The 14,771-nt window shown below is 45.6% G+C and overlaps 1 protein-coding gene across 3 annotated transcripts in view; it reads right to left on the reverse strand.

Moving 5' to 3' along the window:
* The window catches only part of fam113 (family with sequence similarity 113), a 99,423-nt gene that overhangs the window by 3,963 nt on the left and 80,689 nt on the right, over positions 1–14,771 (reverse strand). For all 3 annotated transcript variants that reach the window (XM_063047238.1, XM_063047239.1, XM_063047240.1), the window contains exon 9: positions 7,858–7,980. In XM_063047238.1, coding sequence (XP_062903308.1) covers positions 7,858–7,980 — 123 coding nt within the window. The remainder of the gene's footprint in view (positions 1–7,857; positions 7,981–14,771) is intronic.

The raw sequence follows: 14,771 nt of genomic DNA on the forward strand, positions 1-14,771 counted from the left end.
AGGGTATAGATGGGGCAGAATTTATTAAGTGTGTCCAGGATGGATTCCTGTCACAGTATGTGGACAGGCCGAAAGGGGAATGCCATACTAGATCTAGTACTAGGTAATGAACCGGGTCAGGTCACAGATCTCTCAGTGGGTGAGCATCTGGGGGACAGTGACCACCGCTCCCTGGCCTTTATAATTATCATGGAAAAGGATAGAATCAAAGAGGACAGGAAAATTTTTAATTGGGGAAAGGCAAATTATGAGCCTATAAGGCTAGAACTTGCGGGTGTGAATTGGGATGATGTTTTTGCAGGGAAATGTACTATGGACATGTGGTCGATGTTTAGAGATCTCTTGCGGGATGTAAGGGATAAATTTGTCCCAGTGAGGAAGATAAAGAATGGTAGGGTGAAGGAACCATGGGTGACAAGTGAGGTGGAAAATCTAGTCAGGTGGAAGGAGGCATGAGGTTTAGGAAGCAAGGATCAGATGGGTCTATTGACGAATATAGGGAAGCAAGAAAGCTTAAGAAGGGGCTGAGAAGAGCAAGAAGGGGGCATGAGAAGGCCTTGGCGAGTAGGGTAAAGGAAAACCCCAAGGCATTCTTCAATTATGTGAAGAACAAAAGGATGACAGGAGTGAAGGTAGGACCGATTAGCGATAAAGGTGGGAAGATGTGCCTGGAGGCTGTGGAAGGGAGCGAGGTCCTCAATGAATACTTCTCTTCGGTATTCACCAATGAGAGAGAACTTGATGATGGTGAGAACAATATGAGTGAGGTTGATGTTCTGGAACATGTTGATATTAAGAGAGAGGAGGTGTTGGAGTTGTTAAAATACATTAGGACAGATAAGTTCCCAGGGCCTGACGGAATATTCCCCAGGCGGCTCCACGAGGCGAGAGAAGAGATTGCTGAGCCTCTGGCTAGGATCTTTATGTCCTCGTTGTCCACGGGAATGGTACCGGAGGACTGGAGGGAGGCGAATGTTGTCCCCTTGTTCAAAAAAGGTAGTAGGGATAGTCCGGGTAACTGTAGACCAGTGAGTCTTACGTCTGTGGTGGGAAAGCTGTTGGAAAAGATTCTTAGAGATAGGATCTATAGGCATTTAGAGAATCATGGTCTGATCAGGGACAGTCAGCATGGCTTTGTGAAGGGCAGATCGTGTCTAACAAGCCTGATAGAGTTCTTTGAGGAGGTGACCAGGCATATAGATGAGGGTAGTGTAGTGGATGTGATCTATATGGATTTTAGTAAGGCATTTGACAAGGTTCCACACGGTAGGCTTACTCAGAAAGTTAGAAGGCATGGGATCTAGGGAAGTTTGGCCAGGTGGATTCAGAATTGGCTTGCCTGCAGAAGGCAGAGGGTCGTGGTGGAGGGAGTACATTCAGATTGGAGGATTGTGACTAGTGGTGTCCCACAAGGATCTGTTCTGGGACCGCTACTTTTCGTGATTTTTATTAACGACCTGCATGTGGGGGTAGAAGGGTGGGTTGGCAAGTTTGCAGACGACACAAAGGTTGGTGGTGTTGTAGATAGTGTAGAGGATTGTCAAAGATTGCAGAGAGACATTGATAGGATGCAGAAGTGGGCTGAGAAGTGGCAGATGGAGTTCAACCCGGAGAAGTCTGAGGTGGTACACTTTGGAAGGACAAACTCCAAGGCAGAGTACAAAGTAAATGGCAGGATACTTGGTAGTGTGGAGAAGCAGAGGGATCTCGGGGTACATGTCCACAGAACCCTGAAAGTTGCCTCACAGGTGGATAGGGTAGTTAAGAAAGCTTATGGGGTGTTAGCTTTCATAAGTCGAGGGATAGAGTTTAAGAGTCGCGATGTAATGATGCAGCTCTATAAAACTCTGGTTAGGCCACACTTGGAGTATTGTGTCCAGTTCTGGTCACCTCACTATAGGAAGGATGTGGAAGCATTGGAAAGGGTACAGAGGAGATTTACCAGGATGCTGCCTGGTTTAGAAAGTATGCATTATGATCAGAGATTAAGGGAGCTAGGGCTTTACTCTTTACTCTTTGGAAAGAAGGAGGATGACAGGAGACATGATAGAGGTGTACAAGATAATAAGAGGAATAGATAGAGTGGATAGCCAGCGCCTCTTCCCCAGGGCACCACTGTTTAATACAAGAGGACATGGCTTTAAGGTAAGGGGTGGGAAGTTCAAGGGGGATATTAGAGGAAGGTTTTTTACTCAGAGAGTGGTTGGTGCGTGGAATGCACTGCCTGAGTCAGTGGTGGAGGCAGATACACTAGTGAAGTTTAAGAGACTACTAGACAGGTATATGGAGGAATCTAAGGTGGGGGCTTATATGGGAGGCAGGGTTTGAGGGTCGGCACAATATTGTGGGCCAAAGGGCCTGTACTGTACTGTACTATTCTATGTTCTATGTTCTATGTAAAATTGGCCCTCTTGAAGATCAGAGTGGTCAGCTATGTGCGGAACCAAAAGAAATGGGGGAGATCTTAAATGGGTTTTTTGCATCTGTATTTACTAAGGAAACTGGCATGAAGTCTATGGAATTAAGGAAAACAAGTAGTGAGATCATGGAAACTGTACAGATTGAAAAGGAGGAGGTGCTTGCTATCTTGAGGCAAATTAAAGTGGATAAATCCCCAGGACCTGACAGGGTGTTCTCTCGGACCTTGAAGGAGACAAGTGTTGAAATTGCAGGGGCCTTGGCAGATATATTTAAAATGTCGCTGTCTACGGGCGAGGTGCCAGAGGATTGGAGAATGGCTCATATTGTTCCGTTGTTTAAAAAAAGATCGAAAAGTAATCCGGGAAATTATAGGCTGGTAAGTTTGACGTCGGTAGTGGGTAAGTTATTGGAGGGAGTACTAAGAGACAGAATCTACAAGCATTTGGATAGACAGGGACTTATTAGGGAGAGTCAACATGGCTTTGTGCGTGGTAGGTCATGTTTGACCAATCTATTGGAGTTTTTCAAGGAGGTTACCAAGAAAGTGGATGAAGGGAAGGCAGTGGATGTTGTCTACATGGATTTCAGTAAGGCCTTTGACAAGGTCCCGCATGGGAGGTTGGTTAGGAAAATTTAGTCACTAGGTATACATGGAGAGGTAGTAAGTTGGATTAGACATTGGCTCAGTAGAAGAAGCCAAAGAGTGGTAGTAGAGGATTGCTTCTCAAAGTGGAGGCCTGTAACTAGTGGTGTGCCACAGGGATCAGTGCTGGGTCCATTGTTATTTGTCATCTATATCAATGATCTGGATGATAATGTGGTAAATTGGATCAGCAAATTTGCTGATGATACAAAGATTGGAGGTGTAGTGGACAGTGAGGAAGGTTTTCAAAGTTTGCAGAGGGATTTGGACCAGCTGGAAAAATGGGCTGAAAAATGGCAGATGGAGTTTAATACAGACAAGTGTGAGGTATTGCACTTTGGAAGGACAAACCAAGGTAGAACATACAGGGTTAATGGTAAGGCACTGAGGAGTGCAGTGGAACAGAGGGATCTGGGAATACAGATACAAAATTCCCTAAAAGTGGCGTCACAGGTAGATAGAGTTGTAAAGAGAGCTTCTGGTACATTGGCCTTTAATAATCAAAGTATTGAGTATAAGAGCTGGAATGTTATGATGAGGTTGTATAAGGCATTGGTGAGGCCGAATCTGGAGTATTGTGTTCCGTTTTGGTCACCAAATTACAGGAAGGATATAAATAAGGTTGAAAGAGTGCAGAGAAGGTTTACAAGGATGTTGCCGGGACTTGAGAAACTCAGTTACAGAGAAAGGTTGAATAGGTTAGGATTTTATTCCCTGGAGTGTAGAAGAATGAGGGGAGATTTGATAGAGGTATATAAAATTATGATGGGTATAGATAAGAGTGAATGCAAGCAGGCTTTTTCCACTGAGGCAAGGGGAGAAAAAAACCAGAGCACATGGGTTAAGGGTGAGGGGGGAAAAGTTTAAAGGGAACATTAGGGGGGGGCTTCTTCACACAGAGAGTGGTGGGAGTATGGAATGAGCTGCCAGACGAGGTGGTAAATGCGGGTTCTTTTTTAACATTTAAGAATAAATTGGACAGATACATGGATGGGAGGTGTATGGAGGGATATGGTCCGTGTGCAGGTCAGTGGGACTAGGCAGAAAATGGTTCGGCACAGCCAAGAAGGGCCAAAAGGCCTGTTTCTGTGCTGTAGTTTTTCTATGGTTTTATGATCTATCCAAAAAATATCGACCAAAGGAGCATTGTACAGAGGCACCATCTTGACTGAACCTCATGGTGAACAGGCTGATGGATGGGGTGTGAGCTGACTTCAACTCCGTTTCACCAGTTAAAGCAACGAAGGAGACTGAAGCGTCAAGGAGATTGCGGAAGGTGAGCACTAGCTGCCTGCCTTTTGACCGCTGGGGATCACGGCTACCGGAGCGGGACCCGGGGAGGCAGATTTCGGGGACGTGGGCCTGTTCTGTTTTTGTGTGGGGAGGAGAGGTTTCAGGGTTGATGGTGCTCCCTTTCTTGGTTTCAGGGCTACTTGGAGAAAAATTTCAGAATTGCATACATTGATAATAAATGAACCTTTCAACCCTTTTTTTCGTCTGATTCTTAGGGATGGGATTTCTGAGCACTTGGAAAACCATGGTCTAATTGGGGAGAGCTTTAGAGTTACAGAGAACTACAGCACAGAAACAGGACCTTCAGCCCCTCTAGTCCATACCAAAACCATTTAAACTGGCTACTCCCGGCGACCTGCACTGGGACCATAGCCCTCCATACTGGCAGCTCATTGCATGCGCTCACAAGCTCAAAGTGAGGAAGTTTCCCCTCATGTTCCCCTTAAACTTCTCACCTTTCACCCTTAACCTATGGCCTCTGGTTGGAGACACACCCAACCTCAGTGGAAAAAGCCTGCTTGTATTTATCTATACCCCTCATAATTTAGTATACCCCTATCAATTCTTCTCTCAGTCTTCTACATTCTAAGGAATATAGTCCTAACCTACTCAATCTTTCCTTATAACACATGTCCTCCAGACAACATCCTTGTAAAGTTTCTGTATACTTTTTCAACCTTGTGTACATATTTTCCTGTAGGTAGGTGACCAAAACTGCACATAATACTCCAAGCAATATACAAAATGCTGGAGGATCTCAACAGGTCTGAAATGTCGAAAGTACTCTTTTCCATGGATGCTGCCTGGCCTGCTGAGTTCCTCCGGCCTGCTGTGTGTGTTGCTCTGATTTCCAGCATCTGCAGATTTTCTTCCAAATCAGGCCTCACCAAGGTCTTATAGAACTTCAACGTAACATCCCATCTCCTGTACTTAATATATTGATTTATGAAGGCCGATGTGCCAAAAGCTTTCTTTATGACCCTATTGAACACTTTCAACGAATTATGGACGTGTATTCCCAGATCTCTTTGTTCTACCACACTGCCAAACCGTTCACTCTGTAAGACCTACTGAAATGCAAAACCTAGCACTAGCTGCATTAAATTCCATCTGATATTTTTCAGCCCATTTTCCCAGCTGATGCAGATCCCGCTGTAAGACACGTTCGCCTTCCTCACTGTCCACTACACCCCCTATCGTGGTGTCATCCACAAATTTGTTGGTTCAGTTAACCACATTTTCATCCAGATCATTGATATAGATGACAAACAACAATGGACCCAGCACCGATCCCTGAGGCACACCACTAGTCACAGGCCTCCAGTCAGAGAGGCAAACATCTACTCCCACTCTCTGGTTTCTCCCACAAAGCTGATATCTAATCCAATTTACTACCTCATCTTGAATGCCGAGTGCCCGAACCTTCCTGATCAGCCTCCCATGCGGGACCTTGTCAAATGTCTTACTAAAGTCTATGTAGACATCTACTGGCCTGCCTTCATCAACTTTCCTGGTAATTTCCTCTAAAAACTCCTTAAGATCGGTTAGACACAACCTACCACACACGAAGCCATGCTGACTATCCATAATCAGTCCATGTCTATCCAAATACTTCTATTTCTGATCCCTTAGAATACCTTCCAATAACTTTCCCACAACTGATGTCAGTCACCAGCCTATAATTTCCTGGTTTATGCTTAGACCTTTCTTTAAACAGCAAAACAATATTGGCTATCCTCCAATCCTCTGGTACTTGTCCTGTCACGATCGATGTATTTAAATATCTGCTAGGGCCCCAGAAATTGCCTCCCGTAGGGTCCGAGGGAACACCCTGTCAGGCCCCAAGGATTTATCTACCCTGATTTCCCTCGAGGTAGCTCCTCTGTAATCTGTACAGGTTCCATGAAATCAATGCTGCTTGGCCTCTCTTCTATAGACTCTGTGTCCGTCTCCTGAGTAAATACAGATGCAAAAATTTTTCACATTTTGTGCAGAGCAAGTCATTTTTTATTAACAATTTTTTCGATGAGGTGATGAGTGTGATCGCTGTGGATGTTGTCTACATGGATTTCAGTAAGGCCTTTGACAAGGTCCCTCATGGGAAGCTCATCAAGAAGATGAAGATGCATGGGATCCATGGTGAATTGCTGACCTACAGAGGGTAGTGTTTGAAGAGACCTATTCTAACTGGAGATCTGTGATTAATGGTGTTCCACACGGATCTGCAGAACGGAGTCACAGAACAGTACAGCTCAGAAACTAGCCCTTCACTCTGTGAAGTGGTAGGTCAAATGTAAAGAGACAGTACATTGTCACGGGCAAGATCCTTAACCGTGTTGATGAGCAGAAGGGTTTTGAAGTTCAAGTTCATAGCTCGCAGGAAGTGGTTACGAAGGTTGATCGGGTGGTTGATAAGGCTTGTAGCATACTTGAGTTTGTTAGTCAAGGCACTAAGTTCAATAGTAAATTATGTTGCAGATTTATAAAACTCAAGTTAGGCCACATCTGGAGTTTTGCATACGGCTCTGGTCAGCCCATTACAAGAAGAATGTCGAGGCTTTGGAGAAGGTGTTGAAGAGGTGCCTAGATTAGAGGGCGTGTGCCATAGCAAAAGGTTGGGCAAAGTTGTGTTGTTTCCTCTGGAGCCACAGAGACTGACAGCAGATCTGAAAGAGGTTTTCTAACATTATGAGAGGCGCAGATAGAGTAGGCAGACAGTATCTTTTTCCAAGGCTTGAAATGTCTAGTACCAGAGGGCATGCACTTAGGGTGAGAGGGGGTAGGTTCAAAGGAAATATGAAGGGATGCTTTTTTTTAAATCACAGAATAGTGGGTGTCTAGAATGTCCTGACTGGGCCAGTGGTAAAGGCAGATACATTAGAGATTTTTAAGAGACATTTAGAATGTGAGGGATATGGACATTGTGCAGGCACATGAATGTGAGGGATATGGACATTGTGCAGGCACAAGAGATCAGTTTAGTTGGCCATTATTAATTTATTGTGGGCCATGGTGTCTGTTCCTGTCCTGTACTGTTCGCTGTTCTACTGTACGTTCCTATAATGAGGGGACCATAACTAAGCCGAATACTGTGAGTGGTCTCCCCAGGATTCTATAGAGCTGCAACATTACCTCACAGCTCCTGTTGTCAATCCCCTGACTAATGAAGGCCAACACGTCTGGCAACTATCAGGAACCTATGGATGTGGATGACAGGATCTGCAAGTTCCTGCGCACTACTAAGAATCCTTACATTAACCCAGTATTCTGCCTTCAAATTCAACTTTCCAAAATGAATCACCACATTTTTCCGGGTTAAGCTCCATCTGTCACTTCTCAGTCCAGCTCTGCGACCTGTCAGTGTGCTGTTCTAACTCACGACAACCTTCTACATTATCAACGTGTCATCGGCCTTCATGTCATCTGCAAACTTACTTCTGCCCTGCAGATTTAGTCCCGACACAGTGCCAATCACACGGACACAGAGAAGCGCAACTTACCGTCAGGGCCAGGGGCGTCCCTGAATCTCACAGGTGGTGGACAAGGCCCCGGCAGGTCAGGTCTGAGGTAGTTCCGGTTGTGAGGAGCAGGTCCTCGGCCACCAACTTCCCACGGCGCCAGGACTGGAAAACAAAGCAGCATACGCAAGCTTAAGCACAGCCCAGCACGGGGACTTAAACGCACACACACATGGGGTTAAATATGAGCAGATGATCATCCCAGCCACACACGTAGCTAAATAAAAGGTGAAAGCAGGGGAGTGGGGATGACTGGATGAAGTGGATCAGCCCATGATTGAATGGCAGAGCAGACTCGATGGGCTGAATGGCCTACTTCTGCTCCTAAATCTTATGGTCTTACGAGGAGATTAAGCAATTGCAGAAGCGTCTAGGGTTTGAGTGGGGAAGGAGGCTCGATAGCTTTGCCTCGAAAGGATTCAGCCATGAGAGGCGGCGCCTGAAGTCGACCAAGCAAGTTTCTTTCTCAGGGTAGTGGGATGGTGAGGAAGGCAAATGTGATATTATCGTTCATTTCAAGAGGACTAGAATATAAAAGCAAGAATGTAATGTTGAGACTTTATAAAGCAAAGGAGTGGCCTCGATTGGAGTATTCTGAGCAGTTTTTGGGCACCTTGTCTTGAAAAGGATGTGTTGAAACTGGAGTGTTCAAAGGAGGTTCACAAAAATGTTTCCAGGTTTAAATGGCTTTTCATGACTAGATACTAGACACTAGTCCGTAAGACAAAGGAGCAGAAGTCGGCCATTCGGCCCATCGAGTCTGCTCCGCCATTCCATCATGAGCTGACACTAGAAAACTACAGCATAGTACAGGCCCTTCGGGCCTCGATGTTGTGCCCACCCATATATTCCTTAAACAAAAAGTACTAAACCCACGCTACCCCGTAGGCCTCCATTTTTCTTTCATCCATGTGCCTGTCCAAGAGGCTCTTAAATACCCCTAATGTGTTAAGAAATTAAGAAGCTGGTGGCATGGTGCGAAGACAATAATCTATCCCTGAATGTCCGCAAGACGAAGGAATTGGTTGTTGACTTCAGAAGGAGTAGCAGACTGCACGATCCAATTTACATCGGTGGTGCGCAAGTGGAACAGGTCAAAAGCTTTAAGTTCCTCGGGGTCAATATCACAAGTGACCTGACTTGGTCCAACCAAGCAGAGTTCACTGCCAAGAAAGCCCACCAGCGCCTTTACTTCCTGAGAAAACTAAAGAAATTTGGCCTGTCCCCGAAAACCCTCACTAATTTTTATAGATGCACCGTAGAAAGCATTCTTCTAGGGTGCATCACAACCTGGTATGGAAGTTGTCCTGTCCAAGACCGGAAGAAGCTGCAGAAGATCGTGAAGACATCACACAAACCAATCTTCCGTCCGTGGACTCACTTTACACCGCACGCTGTCGGAGCAGTGCTGCAAGGATAATCAAGGACACGACCCACCCAGCCAACACACTTTTTGTCTGTCTTCCCTCCGGGAGAAGGCTCAGGAGCTTGAAGACTCGTACGGCCAGATTTGGGAACAGCTTCTTTCCAACTGTGATAAGACTGCTGAACGGATCCTGACCCGGATCTGGGCCGTAGCCTCCAAATATCCGGACCTGCCTCTCGGTTTTTTTTGCACTACCTTACTTTCCATTTTTCTATTTTCTATTTATGATTTATAATTTAAATTTTTAATATTTACTAATTTTAACTACTTTATTATTTAATATTTGTAATCCAGGGAGTGTGAAGCACAGAATCAAATATCGCTGTGATGATTGTACGTTCTAGTACCAATTGTTTGGCGACAATAAAGTATAAAGTATCAGCCTCCACCACCATCCCTGGCAAGTCATTCCAGGCACCCACAACCCCCTGTGTAAACAAAAACTTACCCGATGTCTCCCCTAAACTTCCCTCTCTTAACTTTGTACATATGCCCTCTGGTGTTTGCTATTCATGTCCTGGGAAACAGGTACCGGCTATGCACCCTATCTATGCCTCTCATAATCTTGTAAACCTCTATCAAGTCCCCTCTCATCCTTCTACGCTCCAAAGAAAAAAGTCCCAGCTCTGCTAACCTTGCCTCATAAGACTTGTTTTCCAATCCAGGCAACATCCCGGTAAATCTCCTCTGCACCCTCTCCATAGCTTCCACATCCTTCCTATAATGAGGTGACCAGAACTGAACACAACACTCTAAGTGTGGTCTCACCAGAGATTTGTAGAATTGCAGCATGACCTCTCTACTCTTGAACTCAGTCCCCCTATTAATGAAGTCTGGCATCCCATGGGCCTTTTTAACTACCCTATCAACCTGTGCAGCGACCTTGAGGGATGTATGGATTTGAACCCCAAGGCCCCTCTGTTCATCCACACTCTTAAGTAACCGACCATTAACCCTGTACTCAGCCTTCTGGTTTGTCCTTCCAAAATGCATCACCTCACACTTATCCGGACTGAACTCCATCTGCCACTTTTCTGCCCAGCTCTGCATCCTGTCTATATCCTCTTGTAACCTTCGACAACCTACAGCTCCATCCACAACTCCTCCAATCTTCGTGTCATCTGCAAACTTACTCACCCATCCTTCCGCTTCTTCATCCAGGTCATTTATAAAAATCACAAATAGCAGGGGTCCAGGACAGATCCCGACAAATTGAGTTCATTGAGCAGGTTGAAGATGTCACACAGATAAGTGAGTTTTGCTATCCACTCCTCGTCACTGAAGTCTGCTGCCAGTGGTGACTTTTTTCCTGAAAGAAATCTCTGTAGCTGCTCTCTTAACTCAAAAACCCTGGCCAGGGCTCTCCCCCTTGATAGCCACCTGACTTCAGTGTGTAAGAGAAGGCGTTTGTGCTCTGCATCCATTTCCTCACAAAGCTGCTCAAACAGACGTGAGTTAAGGGCTTTTGCTCTGATGTGATTGATAACTTCAACAACGTCACTCAATATGCTGTTAAGATCAGGTGACATTTTTCGGCTAGCCAGCATTTCCCTGTGTGTGACACAGTGTGTAGACTGGCATTCAGGAGCAACCTCTGACTTGGGTAGTGAAACCAGACAGCCGTCCAGTCATAGCTGCAGCCCCGTCTGTGCATATTCCAACACAGAATGACCAGTCCAGTTTGCCTGACATGTAGTCATTCAAAGACTTGAATAGTTCTGCCCCAGTTGTGTTAGTTGGCAGCAGCAGTGCACACAACACATCCTCCTGCACATCGTCTTGAAATATATATCGCAGATAAACCAGCAGCATTGCCTTGTTGTCGACATCGGTAGACTCGTCAACATGGATAATGTACCATGGTGACTCGTTCAGCTGTTCCAACAGCTGTGCGTCGATGTCCTCTGCTGTGTCATCGATTCTCCTTGAAACTGTGGTAGCTGAAAGAGAAACCTGTGCCATCTTGTTAGTTGCAGCTTCTCCCAACAGTTCACGGCACATGTCCTTGGCAGCAGGCAGAATCAATTCACCACCAACAGTGAAAGGCTTCTTAGCCTTAGCAATACAGCCAGCCACTAAGTACGACGCTCTCAGAGTAGCAGCATTTGTGGAGGTGGTGACTCTCAGCACTTGCTTCTCTCCCGCTTGCTCACGTTTCTTCCGCTCAAAAAACTCAGCGGGTTTGGCTTTAGTGCAGGGTGCTTGGACTCAAGGTGCCGAAGCAGTTTTGAGGGCTTCATTGCCTCATTAGACAGCTTGTCTCCACATATCACACACAGGGGGCTTGGAGCGTGCGAGTCACCGGTCGCAATAAACCCATATTTTATGTACGACTTGTCGTATTTTCTGTTGAAGGAAGCTTTTTTTTTGCAGTCTCAGCCTCAGCTGTCTCTGCGTTATCATCATCATTAGGCCTTTTATGTCCCCTACCACCTCTTCCAAAGAGACTCTCAAGCGACGTTTGTTTTTTTACTCACCATATCGCCAAATCATATCGTTCCCTCGCGGCCCAGTAGGAGCTTTGCAGACCGGTACTGGTCCGCGGCCCGGTGGTTGGGGACCGCTGTTGAAAGATCCTATTGTACCTGCTTCTACCACCATCGCTGGCAGTGCATTCAATGCAACCACCACTCTGCGTGAAAAACTTACCCCTGACATCCCCCTAAACCTACTTCCAAACACCTTAAAACCATGGCCCCTTGTGTCAGCCATTTCAGTCCTGGGAAAAAGCCTCTGGCTGTCCACATGATCTCATCATCTTTTGAAACCACTGCAAATCTTTCCCTTTATTGATGCTTTGCTGCACACTTGAATGCTCGGTGGAGGGTCCTGATACTTTTTTGCTAGTGGGGGGGGGTCATAGCCTCGCTGCGTGGGAGGGGGGGGTTGGTGGAGGAAGTTTGGGGTTCTAACATTTTAACTGTCATTCATTCTTTGGGGCACTCTTCTGTTTTCGTAGACGTCTGTGAAGAAGAATTTCTGCGTGTATATTGTACACATTTCTATTGACATTAAATGCACCCATTGAAACTTAATGTCTCCACAGTCTCTATTGCTACCTGTTGCAGAACCCTAGGGTGCAGTTCATCTTGGCTTGGTGACCTTCTCCCTTGTAACAGTTACTGCACTCACTTCTCTAAGTCAGAAACGGTACCGCAGCATAAAAGCCAAGACCAACAGGCTCCAGGATAGCTTCTTCCACCACACCACCAGACTGATGAACTCACACTGATCTGAGTGTACTCTATGTTACATTGTCTCTTCTATTATTATAAATTACTATGACGGCACATTGCACATCTAAGTGGAGATGTAATGTAAAAATTTTTTACTCCTCATATACGTGAAGGATGTAAGAAATAAAGTCAATTCAATTCTTCTCTCACACTCTTCAACATCTGGCACACTGCCGGTGCCCTCCACAGTGAAGATGATGCAAAATACTCATTTAGTTCATCTGCCATCTCCTTGTCTTCTGCTATTATTTCTCTGGCCTCATTTTCTAGCAGTCCTATAACCACTCTCCTCTCTCCCTTATTTTTTATGTACTTGAAAAAGCTTTTACTATCCACTTTGATATTATTTGCTAGCTTGCTTTCATATTTCATCTTTTCCCTCCTAGTGACTCTTTTAGCTGCTCTCTAGGGTATAAAATCTTCCCAATCCTCTATCTTCCCACTAATTTTTGCGTTGTTATATGCCATCTTTTGCTTATAGATTAGATCTGACTTCCCTTGACAGCCACAATTGTCATTTGGGTACTTCTTTGTTTTTGCAATACATCTATCCTGCACCTTCCCCATTTTTTCCAGAAGCTCACGCCATTGCTGCTCTGCTGACATCCCTGCTAGGATCTTCTTCCAGTTTAATTTGGCCAACTCCTCTCTCATACCACTGTAATTTCCCTTACTCCACTGAAATACTGCTACATCAGACTTTACTTTCTCCCTGTCAAATTCCAAGTTGAACACAATCATATTGTGATCATGGGCTCCTAAGGGTTCTTTTACCTTAAGCTCCCTAATCGTCTCTGGTTCATTTCATAACACCCAATCCAGTATAGCTGATCCCCTGGTAGGCTCAATGACAAACTGCTCTAAAAAGCCATCTCATAGCCATTCAACAAACTCTCTCTCTTAAGATCCATTACCAACCTGATTTTTCCAATTGACCTGCATGTTAAAATCTCCCATAACTACCATAACATTGTCCTTTTGACTCGCCTTTTCTATTTCCTGTTGTAATCTGTGGTCCACCTCCCAGGCACTGTTGGGAGGCCTGTATATAACTGCCATCAACGTCTCTTTACCCTTGCGGTTTAACTTAACTCACAAAGATCCAATATCTTCCAAACCTATGTCACATCTTTCTACTGATTTGATGCCATTCTTTACCAGTGGAGCCACACCACCCCCTCTGCCTACCTTCCCATCTCTCCGATATAATGTGTAACCTTGGACATTTAGGTCCCAACTCCAACCATCCTTCAGCCACCATTCAGTGATAGCCACAGCATCCCCGACAATCTGTAAAAGTGCATCAAGATCATCCACCTTACTTCTTGTACTCCGTGCATTGTGCACTTTGAATACTGTATTTGCTTCCCTTTGGAATGATTCTGCATCCCTAATGCACAGATACTCACCCTGCTGGCTGCAGTTATGCCCACCCTTCCTGACAGTCTGACTGCATGCTATCTTTGCTTTTTTACCATCCATCCTTTCCTGAGCCCCTTCACTCTGGTTCCCACCCCCCTACCAAGTTAGTTTAAATCCTCCCCAATAGCTCTAACAAATCTGCCTATGAGAATATTGGTCCCCTCATGTTCAGGTGCAACCCGTCACTTTTGAACAGGTCATACCTCCCCCAGAAGAGATCCCAATGATCCAAGAACCTGAAGCCCTGCTCCCTGCACCAGCTTCTCAGCCACACATTTATCTGCCAAATCATCCTGTTTCTACCCTCACTGGTGCGTGGCACAGGCAGCAATCCAGAAATTACTACCTGAGAGGTCCTGCTTCTCAGCTTTCTACCCAGCTCTCTAAATTCTCTCTTCAGGACCTCATTGCTTTTCCTTCCTATGCCATTGGTACCAATATGTACCAAGACATCTGGCTGCTTCCCCTCCCTCTCCAAAATGTTGTGGACGCGATCTGAGACATCACTGATCCTGGCCCCTGGGAGGTAACATATCACCTTGGTGTCCCGTTCACGTCCACAGAATCTCCTGTCTGTTCCCCTCACTATTGAGTTCCCTATCAGCACTGCTCCCAACTTCTCTTTCTTTCCCTTCTGCACCATGGACCCATGCTCAGTGCCTGTAACCCAGCCGCCGTGGCATTCTCCCAGGAGGTCATCCCCCACAACAGTATCCAAAGCGGTATACTCATTTTTGAGAGGAATGGCCACAGGGTGCTCTACTCTAACTGTCTATTTCCTTTTCTCCTGACAGTCACCCAGCTACTCGCCT

This window comes from Mobula hypostoma, chromosome 4 (genome assembly GCF_963921235.1).
Source record: "Mobula hypostoma chromosome 4, sMobHyp1.1, whole genome shotgun sequence".
Classification (NCBI taxonomy): Eukaryota; Metazoa; Chordata; class Chondrichthyes; order Myliobatiformes; family Myliobatidae; genus Mobula; species Mobula hypostoma.